The sequence below is a fragment of the Temnothorax curvispinosus genome, unplaced genomic scaffold (genome assembly GCF_003070985.1).
Source record: "Temnothorax curvispinosus isolate PA1 unplaced genomic scaffold, ASM307098v1 QBEX01002228.1, whole genome shotgun sequence".
NCBI lineage: Eukaryota > Metazoa > Arthropoda > Insecta > Hymenoptera > Formicidae > Temnothorax > Temnothorax curvispinosus.
This window is the reverse complement of record NW_020212008.1, coordinates 198,661-223,133: the sequence shown is the minus strand read 5'-3', so window position 1 is coordinate 223,133 and position 24,473 is coordinate 198,661. Positions and strand designations below refer to the sequence as shown.

Here is a 24,473-nt window from a genome sequence, read left to right as displayed (position 1 = left end):
AGAGAGAGAGAGAGAGAGAGAGAGAGAGAGAGAGAGAGAGAGAGAACGATATGTCTACGCTAGAGTGATCATAAATTTTCAAGAAATATGTTTTAATAACTTTTATAATTGTATTAAAAGTTTTACTCGATCTTTTTGAAGAGTAAGAATTTCTTCGAACTTTATGTTACTCTTTGACTTTAATGGTAAACTTTCTAAAATAGGGGTCGCAAATGACTATTTTATAGCTTTCATATAGATATTTTATTAACAACACAGATTTACGTTACTGCAGAGTGTGCAAGCAAATGTCGCGTCGAGCCAATTACCAAGATTCCATTGCGTAGATTGTTAGAGACGACAAGTTCAGCTGCGGAGCAAGCATCGAGCAACGGAGCTCATTGGACAACTACGCTAGTCGACGTGAGAACAAGTTGGGAATCCCGTCTGATTTGAAATCCCGATAAAGAGCGTTGTCGCGGTTTAAATTTGTATTAACCCACGGCCAGGAGATTCTCATGTATCCGCGGAATAAAGCTATCTGCGCGGTATTAAGCCATTAGACCGTAACGAAAGTTGATTAAGTGTACCATGGGATCGGACAAAAAGAATATACCCGGCGGTGAAACGAGACTACCGGGGGTCCGAACGCGACGCTATACGGGAAAAGAGAAGCGGAAGAGCGCCGTGCGAAGCTTTTCCGGGCCACGTCGGCCTAATGAAAATTCACGGGTTCTCCATCGACGCGATAAAGTCCACCGCGTCATTAAGTACCATTGCCCTGTAGCTCGTTACGGCGTTTATTTAGCCGCGACTCTTTTCCCGAGATCGGAACGAACGGCGCGCTTACGCACACCAAACGTTTAATCTTGGATTTATTTTAACGAGAGTTTACGATGACGGGGGAAAGTTCACGTAGAGATCGTGCGATGGATATCGGGCTATTACGCGACGATTTCCTGTGACGACGTGTATAATAAGTGAGCTATCTCGTTAGTTATCTTGTCACGGAGAAGAAATTGCTGATTAGCGTTCGCATTTATTTCCTACTTAACATTTTCGATGACATTAATTCGATGACTTATAGTATGATTAAAAGGGATTTGATTATTGTTTTAAGCGAAGGGAGAATTATTGTTGTAGGATTAACAAGAATTACCCTCTCACTCTCAGCTATCACAAAATTCTGGGGACTATGAAATTAATTCGTTCGTTGTTAGGTCGATAAACAAAAGATTATACGCGCTATTTCACGGTAATAACGAGTCAAAGAACGGCATTGCGCCGCATGCCGTTGGAATTGCGAAAGAATCGGCAATTCAAATATATCCTTTGATATTTTCGAGAGGATTATTCCAAGTATGTGTCCACAGGCGTGCGTTCTCATACAGGATGCGATATTTGAACGACACACATATATCCGGGTGGTGGAAGGGGCACGGGGAGAATGAGGGGCAACGATAAATCCGGCTCGCCGAATAAATATTCCGAATCGAGACCCGGCCGAGCGCGCGGAATCTGCGTCCGCGCCCGCGCCCGCGCGCGCGCATGGAATTATTTTCACGCGCGCCAAACCGGACTTTAATTTGCGATAGTGACTGCCACAAGCTCAAAGGGATGCCGACCCTCTCTCTTTCCCTCTTCTACACGACCAGCTCAATTTAATTAATACTCGTTGCATAGCTGGCGCGGGACTCGCGCTGTACATCGAGACACGCTTATCCTCTCGCGCGAATGATTATAGAAAAGACCCTTGAGAGAACGCGCTTGTGAATGTGTGCAGATTTACGTAGATATAATTGAAATTATGCGCGACCGAGAATTACATTTTTATAATAACAATGTAACGCCGTTTAACATATGAGACGTCTCGTCTCATTATCTTTCTGTAAGTTTTTAACCCTTAGACGCGCACATTGCACTTTTTTTCACGAAAGTCCTGAATTATTTCCAGTTATTTTCCAGAATCGAGTGGGTAAAAACATTATAAGCCTTTTTAATAGTTGAATTTAATAAGAAATGAATAATTTGATTGCTTATTAAGAAATGTCTTCTATAATTTATTCGATATTCTTTTGGCAAGCATGATAAGAGAATTTCTTTGCGCTGAAAAAAGTACGTTTACATTAATATTATTGATGCAGGGAATTTTTTTAAATTATTGATCTAACAAATTTTTATTAATATATACTAGGTTATTGATATAAATTTAGTGTAACGCATGCTTTGCCAAAATACATTACAAGAGAGTTTCTTTAGTAATTTGATGAATATGGAGATCCGCTGTTATCGTCATTGATATGTTGTTATCAGGAGAATGGGTAGATCGCCCCAGACAAATTGGCCACTCAAATCCTCTGAGGACTCACATCCCTTACTATCCATCCTTGCTCCACCGGCTGTCACGATAAAGACTTGATCCATGCGTTCGTACATGTGCGACTCACGTATACTTCAGCCGTCAATTTGACACTGTCTTACGTAAATCTATGCATGTACTCGTCGTATGTACTATAAAATATATATCGAAAAATCTCCGGCTTATATGTATATTTATATAAAACAAATTTTGCTGCTCGAAATAAAACATCTGCTACGACAGATTTTATTTTATTTTCGATTAGAGTCACTACTGATCATGAATTAACTGAGGCATATTTCTTACAAATATAATATTAACTATAATATTATTTAAATTTTATTCTAGAAATTGATTTTTGACTAAACTTATATGAGTGATATTATAAATCTTCGAGATTTGAATTTATTCAAATGCGACGATCAGAATCGTAATATATTTTTACGGGCATAAACGTAGAGTAGCAAAGTAGGTGCGTACTTTCTTTCACGCGATCGAAGCATTCATAACACGAGGCGCTTTAGGCAAATGGCGAAGTTATCTCGATAGGCAAACTCGACGTAGAGGGTCGGAGGGATATGGGGCGACTCCGGCATTCAAGAATTCAAATATCTTCGAATTCGGTCATCCGCCTCTCGCTCCCCGCGTCGCTTTATATCCCCCTCCATCTTATATCTCTCCTCGTTAAATGGGCTCGTTTATGATACCTCAGTTACATTTGGCATGCATGTGGCCATTTCTAAGCAGCGCTTTCTATACCTACGATCTATTCTACGGGGTCATTTCGTTACATCGCGCTTAAGTGCACCTGTTATGGCTTTTGCTTTACACGCCACTAAAACGTTCGGGAATATAAGCTATTGTGAGAGAAGGAAAGAGGCGGGAAGATAAAAATTAATTAAGTTTTTTAAGTCAAAGTAATTTATTTCTTTAGAAACAGTTTACATAAATTTTGAAGATATAATACATTTAATGATTTTCGTCGTTATTATCAATAAAAATGTCTGCAATCAAGTTTTAATGTTAAAATCTGCGTGAAAAAACTTGATATTCTAACAATTTGGTAATATTCTTGATAATCAATCATCTTTTCTAGTTGTAGCAAACATTTATTAATTAATGTTATTATTAGATGATTAAACTTACTATTAGGTATGTACATTAGAAATTTAGGTTTAATTTTATTTTTCGATCACACATATACAGAATGAAAACTTTGTGGGTAAACACTTTAAGATAAATAAATGATTTCTGCTGCGAGTCGGTAGGAGGCAGAAAAAATGATGGAGAAAGTTCGTAAAAAGAGAGAAGGTAAAAAAAAGCTACTTCAACGGATGGCTCCGAGCCGTGGTAAGCAAGGTTGACAGACGGAATCTTTAACGAAACTTCTTTCGCTCTCGAAAGAGATCCACTCGTAAACAGTCTGACGTGGCTTAACGTGTGTACTGATCCGCTTTAGAGAACGTAAGTTCCACCTAATTTCTCTTCGACGTTTGAGGGCATTAAAAGAATGCGGTAAAATAATTTTTCCTTTCTCTTTCTCTTTCTCCGCGTGCATCTTACGAATTTTTCTTCTAACTGACCGTAGTGAAAAGTACGTCATCGAGTAGCGGTATAGAGAAAATGTCAGCTACGAAAGATAGGAATTAGTTTTCGACGATGCCAGTTTGTCACGGCATTCAAATACAATGTTGGTGCACGCGATTTGATTACAATATTGTACTTTCGGGGATTTTTCGCAAACTTGCACATCGGCATCGGTGAGAAATGCAGAACGGAATTGCGCCCTCGAAGCTCTCGTTAGTCGCTTTCGAATGAACACATTCGCGAGCAATTTCGGGGAGTAGGAAAATCCACTTTTCTCCGAGTTTTACAGGGATTTTGCGCGGCTGGCAACTGTTTAAGGAAATAAGGAAGCGCCGGCGAGAGAGAAAGGACGAGGAAAAAGACCCAGGGAGAGAAAACCCAGACTCATTTAAATGTACGATACCCTTCGCCTCTTATCGCATTATGGTAAATACAGGGTGTACTTTTCTTTCTTCGTTGGCACGAGGAAGGGGGAGGGGGTGGACAAGCGGGGAGGGAAGACGAAACGAGGGGAGAAACGGCTGCATCGCTGATTGCAAATTGACTTCGCTACCGAAATAATACCGGCGGCCGCGCGTTACTTGCAATTCTTATTGCGCGAAGTTCGTTACGGATTTCCTCCGCCTCTCCTATCTCCGTCTCTCTTTGTGCAAACATACACACACGCGTGCCCGTGCGCGCGCACACAAGTGCATGCACATACATACGTGTTTCATTCACCTGCCGCCCATGCACGTGTATGTACGCGGCTAACGGGCTGTGGGGTATCCCGCACGATTTACTTCCCCAATTTGCTGGTTTGGTGGGAGCTCTATCATCTCGTTGCGCGCCACTCGTTTTTCCGATCTCTCCACTGTTTTTTCTCTCTCGTTTCCCCTTCCTCCGTCGTTGCTGTCGGTACAGAAATGCGGGTCGCCCGATAAAATTGCTTCATCAACGCGATCGCCGTCGCGTGCGCGCGTGCGTTTAATTACCGAAATGCCATTTGCGCGCCCCGAGGTGCGAAAAATGTTATTATACGTAGCACTCGTTAGCGATTGGCAACGATATCATTGAACGCCTTCGGTCGGCTTTCATAAGCGATCGATACAAGGCCGCGCAACTCTCTGAAAGTGTAATTCAGACGTCGCGTCGTCTGGAGAGCTCATTCAATGAATGCTTAACGCGTGACTCAATTATGCATATACTGCGATCGCGTAAATTCTAAACTTTTGCAAACTCGTAAGAGTATTATTTTCGAGAAACGATCCAATATTAACAATAGTATCGTTATAACTTTTTTATTTTTTTATTAGAAAGAATTTGAGAGAAATAGAATTCTTGCAAATATATCGGAATATATATTGGAAAGGCGTTAAAAAATATTGATATACATATATTACTATGCGCATGCATTTTTTGCGTTAAAAATTGGGCGAAAGAAGCGACCGATAACTGTCGACGCTAACGTCGCGAAGAAATATTATACCCAGCGTTGTCCATTTCGAGGTATGTACAGCGCTCGTGCAGAATCTGAATACGTTTCACGGTCGCTCGAGCTCGAAAATTGGCTCCGTGAGTTCTGTCGGCGCGAAATCCGACGGCGCGTAGACGTCGGAGGACGTTAAAAGGCGCTTTTAGCCCCTGCGCGCTGTGCGAACTAACGAGCCACCCCTTCGCGAGAGAGAAGAACAGTCGTTCGGGGGGGAAGCTGGCGTCGCGCAGCCTCGGAAATTGTGTCGCTGCATCGACGCGAAAATGTTTAATCGACAATCACGGCTCGATTGTCGTCCGTCCTACGAAACCGCCTTAATTGCGGCGCGTTAATTATAACGGTATGATTATTGGACCGTGAACGTGATTACCGGCGCGCGCGTGTCTGCGATGATTAGCTCCGCTTTTGTGAGGGTGAGTCGGATCGGAAATTGCCTCGTACCCAAAATCCGGACATTACGACTGAAAAAGATACTAAGTTTGCGATGAGCTAACTTGGATGTAATAATCGATCGATTTAATCGAAGCCTTATCTTATAATCATTCATGCATTCGTACACATAAAACAGACCATCAATCAAATGATTGTTGCCGAACGGTCGGCAACGTGTCGGTTTTTACGTGATCTTAGCTGCATACGTACTCTCTAGATTAGATACACACTATATTCATACAAGAAGTGAAGGGACTATGGCGTGTATTTTCGCCGTGCTGTAAACTCGGGCACGATGGCCATACAGGAAAGATGGCCAACCCATGTTCATTCGATGTTTCATGGCGAGCTAAATTGAAAGAACATATGTTGGCCATCTTACCCGAGTTTACCTTATAAATAACGGTTGCCTTAACCGTACGAGGATTAATTAAGAACAAACTTGCTCGCGTGATGAAGAAGAGCGCCGTAAAGACAGAGGCCACTGGGAATCGACGGAATAGTCAAGAAGCATTTCTAGGAGATTTCGTGGTTGCTATGATGGGGATGTGCGAAGGGGTACTAAGTTTAAATTTTAGAGAAAGAGAGAGAGAGAGATACCGGGGGTACGACTAAGATAATGGCGCCGGGTTACGCCGCACAAAGGTGGAGAGGATGCCCAGCCGAGTGCACCCGGCCGGGGTCGGACTCGTAACGCGACACTTGTGCGCTACGGCTTAAGTTTCGTAATACCACTCTCGGGCGACTGCGATACAGAAGATACGACCGCCACCAACGGCCGAGGGGAGGCCGCGGGAGACTTAATACAATTTGCATATCCTCGGCTATACGCCACGCCCTCGGCGATCTTCGCGATGTTCGCGAATTCGCGTCCAAGATAGTCCTTCGCTACCTTTTAGCTCGCCTGATATCGGCTGCTCGAGAATGACACGTGCGGAAAAATGTGCGAACGCTAATAAAACGGGCTTTAAACTTGGCGCACGTTGAGCGCTGTTGATTCAAGAGCCGGTAAAGCGCTTTCGTGCCGCATGTCCTTCGATGTTTAATTAAGTTTCGAGGAGAGTTTAGAGGATGAATACGTGGTGTACATCGCACGCGATGCAATTGCTTCGACGCGAGAAGCAAGAAGGAGAGAAGCTTTTTGCGACTACTAATTTTAGGAGAATATTTTTAAATACTTATATAAGTAGAAATGTATTTTATAAATGTTGAAAATTGCACACCCCCCTTTGAATGCGCGCTGTTTTCAATTGTGGAGGTTTGCTATGAAATCGTGTAGATGTCGGTCATTTTACGAACGCACTGTCAAGCACAGAAATCCTTTTACAATCTTCTGCATTTAATCGACGGAAAGAACGTATCCCCTAATTCGCAACCGGCTTGCCGAATACCGAGTTTTCATTAATTATTCTCGGGTCCCCGTTGAATCGATGATTACATCGAATTCCGCGAATTCGCGCAAATACGCCGGGGATCGGCGCGACGAGTAATTACGAGCGCGAATAAACGCGAGAGAAGCCGGCGTCGCTTATAATTAAACGCATTCCTCTCCTTTTTTTTCGGTTCTCTTTCATAGCGGGATAAAATTTGCAAGAACTCGGATATCACCGGAGAGTGCGTTCGCATTCGCGTTTTGCATTCAAGCGCGCAATTTCGATACCGAACGCTATTTTGGCTGATCCACGCGATAAACGAGCACGTTTATATCTACTCGTAAAATAAGCGGTGGTTCTATTTACCGAACATTGAAATATGATGCTTTTAATGAAATTATATCCAGCACAGGGGCGGCTGAAAACTAAGCGATCGTCGGATAGACGTGCATTTGTAGTTACCGCACACCAATTTTGTGCGCTCTTGAGTATAGCATCGTTTTGCAATTATTATTATTCCAATTTGTGTCATTAGTACGCATGTAAAACTCAACTAAAAATGTTTTTTTTTTTTTTTACGTGCACAGGTACTATTATTTTACAATTATTTTTTAGCAGTTAAACGACTATATCTTCTTCCCAATTTCTCCCCTCCGAATATTTTCCAGAAAATATTCTATCATTCAACTTTTGACACATTTACATATACGATGGTGCAACGTGTCGAACTCGCGCGAGACTTTCGCCGCGATACGAAAATCGAGCATTAAAAACGCTCCAACCCCGATACCGGCGCCGAATTTTAGCACGCTGGGAAGATACGCGAACGCCGAGGGATTAACCGATCGAGCGGTCGAGCTATCAGAATCGGTGATACGAAAAGCCGGGGATCTCCATCAAACTGATAACGCATATTCGCGTAATGCGTCGACAGCGCGGGACGGGCAGGAACGCGAGGGGACCAGGGGGGGGATGCGAAAGGCTCGGGAGATGGGTGCTGCAAGGTAAACGATATTTACGTGGCTGGAAGATCGATAGCAATTTAGCCACCCTTCGCCGTTCTGAACGAACACCTCCCGGCAGCGACGGCGGTGGTGCACAGCCGCATCATCCCCCGTCCTTCCTCACCCGCCCCGTCGTTACGCAGGTACGTCCACCATCACCGCCGCCGCTTCCTTCCTCTTGCTTCCAAGCCTTCCACTTTCGTCCGTCTTCCTCCCGCATCCCCGTAACATGGCCTAGTCAGTACTCATCCATATACATCGAGAAAATTAATATCTGGGCTTCGTCGGGTTCGTTCGCGCGCATTGTGAATAAACTCGGTTGCGCCGCTCGGGTTTCCAACCCCTCCGTCTAAAGCCCTTATTCTCGTTCTTCCCTCTCGTTCCCCTTTCTCGCGCAGCGCAGCTTCCTCTCTTCGCTCCGTCGCACCGCTTTTTCGCCGCGCGCGAATATGGCTCTTACTCCCGACTGCAGTAACGTCGTTTAGTGCCAGCTTCGGTTAAATAAATTTCTTTGTTATTTCCGTGTCCTATGAAATAGCGACGTTGCGGGAAACTTTTTTATAGCACATAACGTTACACGTGGCTATCTTCCTCGGCATTTACAAGTAACTTGAGTTAATCATGAGAATTGCTCCAGGCGTCGTATATTGCACGTTAACTGCGGAATGTATTTATAATGAATACTACTCTGATACGAGCAATAGCGAGCGCTGGGTTGATGTTAATAATAATAGCAAAGAGAGAATTGCATTTTTCTTTTATTGCTGTATTTTCCCGAAAGATGTTGCGCAGCCGACATTTTCCATTACGTATCGCGTAATCCTTCCTTTATTACTTGCAGAAGGCTTAATACTCTCGTTCTGTGAAGATAAATGTATCACCACGATGATTAATACGTGTGTAAAAGGGAACAAAAATTTAATTCGAAACTGTAACTTGAGCTTGTACATTGCATGTAACTGCATGCACGTTTTTGAAAATCATATTGACGTACTACATATTTATTTTGATTGATCGCGTTTTAGTACACATTATTTGAAAGTTGAAAAATATGCCGCATCAGTATCTATAATTAAAAATTGTCGCGCGGTTTTTGAATCCCAAAAAAAAAGTTTGAAATTTTTCAATTTGTGTATTTTCGAGGGAATACACGCGAGACTTTTAATGTAATAATTTATATCGATATCCGATTCTTTGCCACGTCATGTATTTTTTACAAGCACGGATTACGTTACCCTTATTCGTCATTCCGCCGCACGTCGACGTTGTAACCAGGGGGTAACGTCCGGCGTAGCCGCGCGCACGCCGCTTATATTTACATATTTAACTAACCTAACGGCGCGAGCATTAACGCAAACACAGACGGATAATCCGGAATATATTAATCCGCGGCGGGCGCATACCATCGCTTTGAATTAACGCGAATATTCCTGTGTAAGCCCCCGCACGCGCAGCAACGTCGAATCGGACGAGTGCACCACCTCGCATGCATATTGCAGGTATGTTAATGCGCTTTCTCTCCCGCTGTCTCGTTTCCCTCGGTCTCGGTGGCATGGCCGTTCCCCGCGATGCAGTCGGATGCGCACTTTAACGACGTAAGTGGAGAACGAGGGAGCGGAAACGACGAGGCGCGCGACGCGACGCGGCCGAACGTGCTATCGGAATGTCCTCATTGTCTCCCTCCGAGCGAGTTAATCTGTCTCCTGGGGGAGCGCGAAATGCACCGCGGGAACAAATCGTTTTAATGCAGGGACAAACGAGTGGCGCTTTGGACTTTGGACGCAATAAATGCAGGTCCTTATCGACCTGCTCTCGTGTAATAGCGAGATCCATTTTTGCATTTCAGACATGTATATTTCTGTGAAAGAGAATGTTTTGTCTAAAAATTGCTTTATCTCTTTGAAGCTTAACAATAAACAAACAATTGCGTACGGTATTATTACAGCGTCGCTCTGTTATTATGCAACACTATTATACCGGGGTTAATGCGTGTCAATATTATTACTGACGCGTACAAAATATCCATCGGTGTAAAGCTCGAATCTGGTTGGTTTCAGCAGAGAAAACGATATTTGCCCGCAACACTAACTATTGTTATCGGTGTTCTATTAACTACAACGTTCAATTGACTGATATCTGGGAGAATGCGATTTCGCGTTATTATTGAGGCTTATTAGGACATATATTGATAGCTTCTGGACAATGTTACTCACGCGGATCAACGTCCGCGCCGCGTTGTCCATCGATATTCGCGATATATATATTTTCCGCGAGTCTCGAGATGTGTAAGCCCGATGATGAGAGGACGGGTCGAAAGCCACGGACGACGGAGCTTCCGTAAGCCGCTTTCGCCCGTATCCTCGGAGGGATTTAAGTCCCGACTCGTGCAGATCAAATTGTCGTCAAATATTTACGGGGACGGAGCCATTCGTCGTATATGCAGCGCGCTTCGAGTGTGTCGTTACGTCGCCGCACTTTGCCACGTCGCGTCGACACGAATCGGACGAAGGAGGAATCGACGCGGATGAAGACGCCGGCGACGCGGACGCCGCACTCCGTTTGCGCCGTCACGCGCCCGCGGAACGCGCTCTTTGAATTTTAATAAGTCGTAAAATCGTGGCGATTTCTAACCCGGGTTTAGTTCGATTCCTCATCGAACCAAATAGGAAACGCTTATTTTTTTATCGATTTCGATAAACGATTTTACCAAGTCGTTTTTGTAAATTTTTTTTTAGATAGAAGTATTCTTTGCTTTTATCTTATTCTTCATAGTGAATACAGTACGTTCGCATAAATTTCGCTATAAATGAAGATTTATTCACAAGTTTTATCTGTATTTTGATAAAGAAGCTTTCGCACTTATTGTTTTTTTTCTTTTTTTTAGAAAGTTCGTGAATTTTCTTTTATAAGTCATATTGATTGAAAATCTAAATGTTGTTATTGTTATTTTTAATAATTATTGGTCCTCTTGCGTGATCCGATGTTGTTTCGGTCGAGGAATGTCATTAACGAAACGTAATACACTTAAGTGGGCTAGTATCCTAAAATGCACAAAGTTTGGCGCATAGCCGTTCTCGTTGTATCACGGAAACCATCCGGAGCCTCGAGAGATCTTCACTGTCTGCGAGATCTTTCAAGTGTGCTCCAGCGTTGTTGCCGTTTAGTGGCGAGATATGCGAAAGATATGCAAGCCGCGCTGCTCTTGTGCAGCTGAGAAATTCTCGTTTAACCCGTAGCAAGTAATTTTGTCGCGCGTTGATAGTTGAATAAAAATGCGGTCAATGGATATCTTGAATTTAGGTATGCACACACATTTCTACGAGGCTTGTTCTTAAGTGGTAATTTTTCTAAACTATATAGGTAACGTTACTTTTAAATATATATATATTATGAAAATATATATTGTGAGAAAAGAAATAGAAATATGTCTATTAACAGATGATATTCGCAAAAGAATTGGTGACAATAATTCTGAGCGCTACGTAGGAACGCAACTCATTTATAGAGAGTTATTTTTACGGTACGCACTTGTAGCGCACGAAGAATCTTATTCGTTTGTCAACGCAGGTCACCTGTCAAATTTTATTTTACATTTAGATCTATAAATAAAATCAATTAACTTTAGGATACAAATCTATTGCTGATGCGAGACATAATACTAATTAATAATACTACTTAATATTTTATTTTCAGGAAATGGGAACTTAGAATTGTTCGATAGTGAGAGCGGGCCGGACCTCACGCTATCACCTCAAACCTTCACGTCAACGGCGGAGGCCTTCATCAATGACAATAGCGACAGTCTCGGAGTTCCAGGAGACAACGATACCGGTAAGTTATTTTTATTTAATTATCAATTAATTTTTATTCGAGATGAAAACATCGCGATATCTTGGAAAAAGTGGAATTCTCGTTGAAAATAAACGATCCTCCGTGATTGACTAACGACCGAAAGAGATTTTCGACGTACTAGAAATTATGCGTTAATGACGCTTTAATAATGACTATTTTATTTAGTTTAACTCATGTCAGCCCGCGCTAATAACGAAGTTCCGTAGCGCTTAGTACGTTACGTTGTCTATACAATCGAAATGCTTAATTTCTCAATTTCGACTTAGAATAAGATGATGAATCATAAGATAACTGCGACAATGCAATTCGCCTGACAATGATTTTAACGCGCGACTTCCCGTAATTCGATTTAATTCAATCTGCGAGAGTGCAAAACGTCGATGGGGGCGCCGAGTCGTTAAGCGCCGGAACATGGGACAATGCATTAACGTAATTGTTGCTCTCCTCGTCAGCGGCACGTAGGAACAGCGGTTATAACTAGTTCGAACAAGTCAGAAGGGGGAGGGAAAGCTGTTGTCGCGCGTGTGCCGCGGCACATATAATGCCTATTGTTTCCGACAAGTATAAGGGGCCACCGTCGGGACAGTCGTGCACAAGTGCAACGCGCACGCTTTGTTTCTTGGAGAAATGTTGAGGGACAATCAAGATCAGCCAGCCGGTGGGTGTAGCAGTAATTTCAATTATTACATTCTACTTCCTCCGGAGCGGAGATTAGTTATTAATTCGATGTACCTAAGGAGAATGAGGAATTCTATAGAACAACGTTTTTTTGGTATTATAATATTTATTGAAAAATGTTATTATTAATATTGATTAAAGAACGCATTAATTTGAACATAAAATGGTATATCACTTCTCTCGTTCGGTCAAGTACATATTAGCGCAGATTTATTTATTTCCTTTAGAACAGCTGTACTAAATCAATCATCCTAGTTTTTAACGTATGCAGTGTTTTTAAGTTCTTGGCAAATTCGTTTAAATCGTCCATTTGCTTTACAAAGTGCGTCATACATTCGGCGTTTGATATTATATTCTAAACAGCAGCTTTCAGCAAACGTATCCAATGAATCAGCTGTCCTATTTATAAAACGTGATGCAAAACATCGAAGCTTGCGACGTCATTAATATCATCGTGCATCTCCCACGCGAACTCGAACGCAGGTTGAGCCAAAAGTCGTAATCAATACGCATCGAAATTATGTTCCGCACAAGTTGTTCGAGAGGTATTACATTTATAGCGAAGATATCATTAATTATATGCGAAGAATATCGGTTTGGTATATATCCGTCGATTTTGCATCAAGAATGAATATTGGCGCATTGTGGTAGCGTGAGTCAGCTGATCGATGTCATTCAGCTCGTCTCGACGTGTGTGATTTCACGAGCCAAAAACGTTCTGATCATGAAACACGAGCCAATAAACACGCGCCTGACCGCGGTGCTCGCATCACATTTCCGCAAGACACATCTCACTCGTGCTATGTTATCGAAACTGACACACTTCTTACTTGACTATCAAATGAAGATTTTTATAAACAATTTGTGATTATATGCGAAACATAATTAAGAAAAACCTTCATCGAATTTTTAAAAGCGATTTTTTAAGGAAATCGCAAAAATTTCATTGAATACTATACTCTTCGCAATCTTTATGTTTCATGTATCTTTGTGCGAATAAAGTTGTAGATAAAAATGTTATCAGGGATCTACTTAAAATTAGCCGAAGAATACGGAAATTAAATCCATAAATCTTAAAATTGATTCAGAATAGTTACGCAACTTTGTATAACGTTCTGATTTATTAAGTAAACTTTGGGCAAACCTTGCAAAAGAACTCGTGCAGTTCGAGCGCTTTTCATCTCGCTTTGCAGTTAGCATTCTCTCATTCCGTATATTTCGTGGCATAGGAAGTTCTCCTCCATCATTCTTTGGTTCTCGTATACGTTGAGTGAATTTATAGGGGAGTCGGTTTGCGACGGGCGGAACGTGCCAGAGAGAGTGAGAGACAGAGAAAGAGGAAGTCGACGCCGGATTTTGCCGCCAAACTCCAAACGAGCGCGGTCGCCGGCAGGCCCTTCTTTGTGGCGCGTGCGTGTACGGATAGCACATAACTTTCGCGCGAGTGTAAGTTCGTTAGAACAATTTCGCGGCGAGTGGTTGTACCGATGCGATGCGATGCGACGATGCGGAGAGACCGCAGAGCTTCCGACGCGGAAGGCCGCACGGATATGTGGCTCGCCTATGAATAAATCTCATCGCGACAAGACGATTTGCATGTATCGTCTGGCATAAGACGTTTCCTTGTTTGTGCAACTAGTGATATAAGCAAGGAAACAATTTGCTCTTTACATCGGCGAAGAAAAGAAACGGCTAGCAGCGTAATATTCCGGATACGTCTTCCTCGTGACATAAAGATTTGATATTTGATATAAAATGAATACGTTGAATATTTCTATCATGATGGTAAACCAGAGTATGCGGTTTCCATTTTGCCAAGTGAGCTTTATCCGGTTTTCGCAATGCTTACGAAATCAAGCCTGCTTTACGATAATATTTCGTAATATTTTTGCTATCGTGTTTTCAATTCCATGCAAAAACGTATGCCACAGTTTTTGCAATGGTGTAATATCTGGATTTATGTCATACTGTACGCATATGGATCATGTTCGTTTTCAGAACCGAAGCGAACGATGGTAAATGTAAATCTCACAAGAAAAGTTCGTTTTCGTGCTCTTCGTTGCGAGAGCAATCCGATACAAGCTGATTGCGGGTCGCGCAAACGAATGGAATGAACTGAACGGTCGGATAATTCGCGATAGCTCCTGTTGTTCTTGAAACAATACCGTGAACTGGATCGTAAGAAGGGAAGAGCGCAATCGCAGTCGGACGTGATGTAGTTTACTTTGGCGCACCGGTGGCATTCGTGATTCCGTCGAGTCTCGAGATGCGTGTCGTTCTTTTCTGTGTCGGTGCGCTATGTGATAGACGTTAATTTGGCTCTTTCCGATCTGTTCGATTTGCAGAAAGGACTACGCTCCGAAATTTTAAATCACTATTATTTACTTGCGTTAAAGGAATTACTCGTCTTATGCACAACATGTCATTTCCATTTGCGAGCCCGAGAAACGATTTCTCTAATGTTATTACGTTCAGAAATTTTTTTTTCTCCTATATTTATCGTTTCTTAACGTATTATCTTTAATTGCTTCTGATGCGGATCATCGACTTTTGCTTGTTATTGGAAGGATCCCGGATTCTATTTCACGTTGACGTTCTTTAAATTGATCATTTCTGAAAGCCGGTTTCCCTACGTAATTGCATAAGCTTCGATCCTTGGGATAGAACATCAATTATAGTCGATCGTAAACGATGGATATAATTGAGCCGTTATTAGCTGCGTATTCTATTTGCGACTTGCGATTGATGCATTACCAATATGCCTGAGTTATAATAAAGGTAGTTGCGACACGCGCTGATTAATTAATTACGACAATTAAAGTTATGTTACCCGACATGGGAATCTGGAACTTGTTAAATTTTTTATCGACATATGATATAAATGCCGGTGAAAGAATAATCATTTCATTCATTGTGCCTGGTATACGCTGATTATAATTTCATGCGTGAAATGTTCACATCAATTGTTACATTATCATAATAATTGCGTTTGTGATGCGTTTAATACTTGATCCTTCTCAAGTATGCATTATATATTGTATATATTATTAAGCCACAATGCCACAAAGCCACGTGTTATTATTATTGACGAGTCACGGTAATATTGAATTTTGTTTCTCAAGATTATAAACGTAAATTTAGCGAATAGCTTTCACAAACATCAAAAGAAATGTCACTGTTAATTGATTACGTTATTTTTTGATAATTGCAATATTTCATCATTCTTAGTGCTATTAAAGCGAGAAACGTTTCTTTTTAGAATTGCAAGCTCTGGAATAATTCCAGTTTTTACGATGATAGATTAGACTTTTCCTTGGTGATAAATTCTGAAATTCGCGTCTTTCTGGAAGAAGGTCGGATACATTTTATGCATAATAACTTCTCTCTTTTTTCTTTGTCATGTGGACGTCGCGTTTTTTAATATATGAAAAGACATTTAAAAGCAAAAAGAAACGTTTTATATGTATAGCTACATTTTTCATTTTTCTTCAAATTAGAGGAGAAAGGAATTTTCGCTCGAGATATTTTTAGAGCTTCGGATTATTTTATTCGTAATTCAGTTAACGAGGGAATGTTTTCGATAATATACACGGGAAGAGGATAGGGAGAACCATATTGACGGAGTGGCGCATCGGCGATCGATATAACGCCACCGGCGCTCTCTAAATAATACTGATCGAGATTCGTCGATGCAATTGCAAAAATCCACAGCCCGCGGTCGTCGTAACGCCATTGGCCAAGGCAGAGAGATATCGAAACAGATCCGTCGGTAGGAAATTCGTCCTCAGATTTCTTCGTCCGCTCTCTTATCCTTTCTCGCCCTCGCCGTTCCCTTCCTCCTTCTCCTCCTCTTCCTCCGCTTTTCATCCTCCATTGGAGGGAATTCACTTCGTCGGATAGTCCTCTGAGATTCCAATGCGCTCTCAAACACGCTGAGATTACGTCGGAGCTTATGGATTCCTTATCCAATCTTTCGATCAGCACTCGAACTTGGCGTCTTACGCTCTTTAGAATGCGCCGCGTCTGTGTAGGGGGGAATTCATTCGCGAGAAACTTGATTTTATGTGTCAAATGATGCTAAATTGACCCGAGCTGGACGAACAATGGCATTCTCAGTAGGAAAAAAGGAGCTTTCTTATTTTGACGTAAACGCGAAATTGGATTGTCACTAAATCAATGTCCAACTATTATTCATATTTGTTATTACAATAAAATTTATTTTGATGTAGGAAGAAAATTAATTGTCGACCGCGGTATAATAAATAAATTAAAAAATCTTAGTTTCAATATAATATAATTGATTAGAAAATGTCTCTAAAGAGTAATTCTTTCGGGTTGAATATGACGTCATACATTTTTTTAAATAAAGAAATGCGCGATTAACAATTCAAGGAAAAGCGAATCAAAAACGAAAGAAATCTGGAAAGTCAAGAATATCTTACGAGGTTTGAAACAGTATATAGAGGAGTGTAGGCGATTTGCGCACGTGACGTACACGCGTGTGACGTTAAGAAGAAGTTACCTGAAGAAAAGTGTAATTTTAGATCGAACACTCGTACATCGCAAAAAATATTATCAATTTCTCTCAATCGCGGTATAACGCATATCAATACTTGGCGCCGGTCGCGCGCAATATTAAAATATCCCCCGGAGATGTGGAGGATATTGATTTTCTAACGAATGGCGTCGACGTAACGATAATCGTTATTAACGGCGCTTAAATAGTATTTTCGATATTTCGGGAAGCTATTACTGGTTATCGGCCCGACGAGGCGGGTTCGCAAAGACGCGTAAATATTACAGTTTACATAAAAGCGCCAGTGGATTACGGTCATCGCCGGATCTGCACGCCCGTGCAGATATAATCGTTCATGTATGTGTACTACCACCATTTTCTCGAAATTTCCGTAACGCGAGAGAGGAGAGGAGGAGTGAGAGGACGGGTGAGTTTATGCCTCGGCCGTTCACCGATCGCGCTCTTTACCGCTCTTTACTGCTCTTAACGATCGTTCGTTCGGCGTCATATCTTTTCCTCAGATCCCTTCGATAGTCCGGCCGTACTAATTTACACCGAAATTCATAAACCGCCCAAAGCGGTCTTTTCCGTTTCGCTCGCGGTAAGCAGCGTCGTAGAACGCCTCGTTTCCGGGACGGGAAGGTCTCTCTCGGAGTCCAGAGGTCGGGGATACCGGATAGCAGGTGGCGGAAGGAAGAGCATGTGGGAGGATGTGCGACGAAGGATTCGCGGGATGGCGGATACGAGGGGAGAGGCGCGAGAAAGACGAGGATGAAAGGAGACTGCGAACGGAGGCGACACACACGGGGGATGGAAAGCGGGACGAGAGCGAGTGTGTGACGAGGGAGAGAAAGAGACGGTGAGATAGAGCAGGAACGGCCTGCTGCAACCTCGTTGGCTCTAATGCCGGCTATTCAGATCTCACAATGCACTAGTAATACGATTTTGCTGTCGTCCTGCGCTGTGCTTGCGCTCTCACCAGACACGGGCGGACACATGGTCGACGCACTCACGCACGTAGCCGTGACACGCATGCACGTTTGTACAAGGCACGATCCTTGCACGCGCGAAACACGCCAAGCCCGGATTCTAAGGACAAAAAATGAAATTTGTTTCTCTCAGAAAATAAATTATCGATATTATTTCGCGAATAATGCTAAAATGGTAGATTAAGTATCTACTGATTCAAAAATGATGTAGTTTTGGGGTATAATACAGAAAAAAAATCCACTCCCTCGTCAAAATATCATAATAATAGTTAAAGCTTTTAATACTCCATATTTACACGAAAGTCGAGAGGAAAGAAAGGGAAAGGAGATAATAAAGTATATTAGTTGAAAAGAAATTTAGTCGAAAGCCTGAGAAAACAGAGAATCGATTTTCGAATTCAGAAAAAAGGATTCCCAATGTTTCTACACTTGGTACACGTGCACGCCTGTCCAGAAGGTTAATCAAATGTCGAAACGTTCATCTTTGATCGAGCCGAGACAGGCATGGGCGCGTCTGTGAGTGAAAAGCTCCGCGCTCTTGAGCAGAGGCGAACTTAAATTGAAAATAGGAAGAAGGAAGAAAAGGCTCTCTTCCTTCCTCCTTCGCTCTGCTAACATCACCAGGGTATACAAGAGGAGCGGGGGATACTAGAAGGAGGGAGAGAGGAAGAGCCAGTAGTAAGGGCGGAGTTCTCCGCGACATAAAGAGTAAATAGCCGAAGGAACGGTCGGCTCGCCGAAAGAGAGACGGAAGGAGGAAAAGATGAGAGGCTCGCCTTCCAAAGGAAAAGAACCGGTTGCCACCGGGGTAAAGAGGAAATGGAGGAGACGCTGAGGGGTTGTAGTGCATTTTAATAATCGCGACTAAAGCGAACGGCAGCCATCCGGCAACGTTCAGAGCCGCGCGAATTGCCATTACGTTCGCTTTAGCGAGCTCCGAAAGTGGCTGAGTATTGAAATTAAGTGTCCTTCATCCGGAGGCGCGTGTACATCTTTTTCTTCTTTCTCCTCTTTGCGAAGACAACGTGGAACGTTTCGCGGAAGTGTTTCGCGAGCTTGCGCGCGTGCGCGCACACGAGATCTCCACTAACGAAACGCAATTAATCATCGGTAAGTCGGGATTACCGGCCCGGGGCGGCTCTGATCGGCGGTGTTTTATTTCTCCGCGTAATTAATTAAAATTTCTTGCAACCTCTACCCCGGAACGACTTCTTGTTGCACGATGCTCTCTCTGAATAAATCATTCGATGTCGCGAAGCTACTCGCGAGTAATAATAATATTCCATGGAGAATCGTCATTTTTTTAAATACTCGTTAAACACTTCTTGTAAATATCGATCTTGTCGAATACTTACGAGAGGAAACTTCGGCAATTTATAAGTTCAAACTGAAAACATTTGTATTGGTAAATAGTTTGGGTTGCGCCACTTTAAATTTTTCGCAGTTTCGATGTTCTTGCCAATCCTTTTTGTTAGCAGCTCCTTCTGAGTTTTTGATGTTGAAGATGCTAGTCGCTCCTTAACACTTTGAACGAACGATGCTGAACGATTAGAAATCTTGTTAGGAATTCAATGCCGGAGCATAAAGTTCCTTTGTGACTGCTCTCTCTGAGTGAGCTGCCATTTATTTGCAAAGAGTATGCGCATTATAAAGGAAATTTCTAAAGTTGATTTGTAACATCGTGCCATATATAATATCTCGAAACTTTATAATTGACATAATGTAATGAAATAATTTATAATGATTGCTTAATGAATCGAATTATATTCTGCCTTCGTTGTAATGTTCGTTGGGAATTATTTATTTATCGTCGGAGTTTAATATCTTCTTAATTTATGCTCTATATCTTGATCTTAAGTGCTTTTTGAGCATTATACATCATTAGTATGAAAGCTTTTAATGGTTGAATTAAGTATATTGCGACACGAAAGTTCACTCGCGACGAGAATATCTTTATATTATAGCTTCGAAAGTTTTCGTTGATAGAAAGATGGAAGATGGGAAATTCAGATCGATTATTCAAATCGATTAAATAGCTTTATCTACAATACCTATATTATACATAAACGGAATCATAAAGACAAAAGCGTAGTTGTTTTTGCACCTTTTCAGCACCGTTAAAAGCTTCTACCTTATTATGAACACTATTAACATTTCGTTATTCTTATAGTATATCAACTAATTTTATTTATTTGATGTAATATAATTTTCTATTTTTAGAATTAAAATATCAGTGCTAACCAGTGTTATCAAAAAATACATGTGCTAGTCATATGTAGCAAGAACATCGTTACCTAGATCTTGCCGATACCGGGATAGAAGCTTAATCCAAATTTAATGTTCCCATGAAATGGGCCTCGCCGATTAGGCTGCGAGTGGCTAAACGTGCGTCGTTGAAACGTGGCGAGAATGGCCGAATAAAAACGTCTGGGTAGCAATTTGAAACGACCGGAAGTAGGTAATTCGCGGCATTGGGGGGCGGGTATTATGGGGTCGAAAGGGGAATCGACTCGTAGCCGCGTGCTCGTTTTGCGAATATATTTTTATGCGCGCCTAATACCAGGATCACGAAGACCGCTAACGCCGTTTCCTCTTACCGAAGTTTAATGTGGAAACTAGCTAGTTTTTCACGGACCGAAAGCGAGACCGAAAACAAAAGGGAGTAAATAGAAAATTGACATATTAACATCATCAATAAATCTTGATGCCGATTCATGCAATTTGCTGGCGTGAAATTTTACAATAGCCGAACGAAAAACATTTTCTGCATGGTCCAATTTAACGCTATAATTATTTGCCGTAATCGTTTTGTCGTTATTAACTGTTTTGCTAAACCCTTCAAGTCACATTTATGTCCCGCGTGCTCGTATACTCAATACGCTTTTCACCTTTGTTAGCCGCAAGTAAGTTCCGATTCGAAATGAAATGGGACTGCCATGCCGGCGTCGATCCATGCGGGAATACCTAATTACGTATTACGACGCACCATTTCGCCGATGACGAATGCTCCATCCCGCATTGATATGCAGCCGAGAAGTAAATTGATCGAGACAGGTCACGGCGGCGGGAGGGCGGGCCATGACTGAAATTCGACCACGGACCATCTACTCTGTTCCCGGTTTCTCCATGACATCCGCAGTTTCTATTATACGCCCCGACGTTCCCACATTTGAAACGCGTTCCGCATCGCGGAGGGAGTTATACATCATGACGGCGAACCTGGTGACAGAGGGAATATGGCACAATTCAGCCGAAATGTACGCGCATTACCGTGCATTTTTATTAATCGTAGAGGCAGGTTGGCGTGATATTACAATCGCTCACGGTAGTAGCGTTATGCGATTCGAAATTAAAACTTGATTCACTTAGACAGATGTAACATTAGCTATATATATGTATTCTGAGTTTTACATTCTTATCTATATTCTATTAGATTATAGCCGAGAGATTTTATATGAAATAATTAGAAGATTGATAAAGCAGGGAAATATATGTAGGGAAACAAAACCAGCATTGGATCATTGTTCGAGTACTGAATATTCGACGAAAATGCAGCCTATTGAAAAGTTCGCTCGCTCGCTTTATCGTAATACCACAAAACTCTCCGCGATATTCAAGCCGAAACATTTTTCTCCCGACTTCTTATTATATCGCCCTACCACGCCATCAATACGCTCCTAGCTGATGGCTCCATTACAGGCTCTTTTCTCGCGCGTATCCGCCGTCTGTCGTCGCATAATTGCCCCGAATTTCCAAGCAAGGGGCCGCGTTTCTCCATCCGCTACTTCCTATTCGGCACACCGCAGTCGACTCCGCCTTGTCAATATTATCGCGATTCGTAACGTCGACGTCGACGATGTTACGAGCGCCAGCGTCTCATAGTAGGCGGAGGCGGAGACGGCGGAAAGGCAGAGGAGAAACGATGAAAAGAAGAGGCGACATTACGTTCTCCTTTCCCCTTCCGGCGTAGGAAGCAGCAATTTGCCTCGCCGCCGCTTCGCGAAAATCACCTCGAGGTGCTCTAGATGCCGCCTCTTTCTCTGCCGCCGGAGATATCATCCTCTCGGTGCTTCCGAAGTTTCATCGCGGCCAATAGCGGCGGGGAAGAACATTTAGCCCTATAAAGTACCGGGCGCTCTACCGGTTACCTCTCGGTGCTAGAAATTGTTCTCGGAATGATGCCCGATATCGCGGTCTCCCGCTCGAATCTCGTTACCGAGGGGATGTTGCGAGCGAGATTAATCGAACCGTGTCGGTGGTTACAATTACAGTAGCTATTCATTACCCGAAGAGGAAGACACCGCTCCATGGGGGCGATGTTCATCTGTTTCTTTAGGTAGTGTAAAGCGTCTACAATCTGGAATTTGTGTGGCATTGTAGAATATATCAAGAGTTCCATTTTTCAAAGAATTAATTGTTATTAATAAGATTAATAGTTAATTCAATTTTGAGATAGAATGAATAGTCAAATTCCTTTTTTTAGTCATTAAATGTTAACTGAGAAATTTTTTTAAATTAATTTATAGCATTATGACTCGATTATTTTCATTTCTTCTCTTAGTAGTCAGTTTATTTCTTCTCTTAGTTGTAAGACTCAAACTCGACTGTTCGTCACGATAAGTGGAAGTGCTTTTCGACGGTTTATCCCGCAAATTGCGCGGCAGATATAAAATAGACACATGTAGACAGAGATTATGGGATAGCACTTCATATTTTACGCCGCGCGTGCTTCGCGCTTCTTTTTCTCCTGTCGTCCTAAAGTAGCGCTATACGCATCTCCCTCACACGCACGCATGTACGCAATCGCCGTTAACCTTTCAATGTTTCTCCGTATATCTGCTGTACACACGTAAACGATTTCGCAGCGATTTATGGTCCGAACAATCGTCGTGCGACAAGGTCGATCGTTTTTGTTTGGAAGAAAGATAGTGTCCGCCGCATACCACTGGCAATACAGAGAACGCTAAATGGGCTTATGATACGCAAAACGCGTTAGCGACTCGCGGAATTCAAATGAATGAGGAATAGAATTAAGCTACATTTATCGTCTAGCTGCCATACGTCAGCTGGAAATGTAATTAACATTCGTCGATGCAAATTTTATAAGAATTATTAACGTTTATCGAATTCGTATCAGCGAACGGTGAAATATTAAGTGAACAAGAGAGCGAATAAAACTGCATTGATCTATCATAAATATGTAAATCGTAGAATAATATAATTAACATTTTTATCTACGCAATTTCGATATCGAAGAATACTTTTCGGCGTCGATACCGAGTTAATTAAAAATAATTTCGATATCGAAAAGAATTTTGCGAAATTCTCCGCTCCGTTACTCGATCGGGGTCGAGGGAAAATTGACTTTGCGGTTGCGTTTAACCCGTAAAATAGCTACGCGTCTGTTTTGAATTTTCTATTTCGCAGCCATGCCACTTTTCCATCGCCAGACCCTCGTCTTTGTATTCACTCGATTTAAACATTCCGCCGTGCATTACGTATGTATAAGCACGGGTAACAGTTAATTTCAAAGTGCCGTCGCGGTAGTCGGCGACGTATCTCGGCTTTTCGCTCGCTCCGCGCGTTTTCGAGAAGAGCGCAAGAGAAGGATGGCGGACACACAGAGAGGATAGAGCGGCATAGTGATTTCGCGACGGCGAGCGCGCCGCGAGAAAAGCGATAGCGCTTCCCTCGCAGAAAGGAGAAAGGGAGCTCTTTTCTCGCGCGTCTTCGCTTCCGTGTAATGGATTCAAGTATAAATATGAATTTCCGCGGGAGAACGCATTTAATTATTCTGCGCGAGCGTGCACCACCGTTCCGTTTCGCTTCCTTTTTTCTCCTCCTCCCGTTCGCTTTTTCCCTTTCTTTATCTTCTCGGTTGCCGCGCCCGCGCGCGCGGACGGCGAGTTAATGAAAACGTCACGAAGATTTGCATAGACAGCGCGGCGAGAGAACACACCGCGCTATAATCAATTCCGCGCGATCCGTGTGTGATTCAATTACTCACTCAATTACTTACAGCCCAATTATTCAGCGCCGCCAAAGTTTCTCGTTGGAGAGATCGCGCGAGACGATCTTTCCAAGAATCTATTCAAACTTAATCCTTTCTCTCTCTTCCTCCCTCTCTCTCTGAGCTGTTGAAAATATATTTATTACTTGCTTATTTAATGAACATACATCACTCGAAGAAAGATGACGCAAGACGTAAACCGAGTTTTCCTTATATTTTC

At 42.4% G+C, this 24,473-nt stretch overlaps 1 protein-coding gene across 5 annotated transcripts in view; it reads left to right on the top strand.

Annotated features, from left to right (window-relative positions):
* The window catches only part of LOC112468910, a 305,546-nt gene that overhangs the window by 168,131 nt on the left and 112,942 nt on the right, over positions 1-24,473 (top strand). For all 5 annotated transcript variants that reach the window (XM_025038317.1, XM_025038320.1, XM_025038318.1 and 2 more), the window contains one exon: positions 11,902-12,039. In XM_025038317.1, coding sequence (XP_024894085.1) covers positions 11,902-12,039 — 138 coding nt within the window. The remainder of the gene's footprint in view (positions 1-11,901; positions 12,040-24,473) is intronic.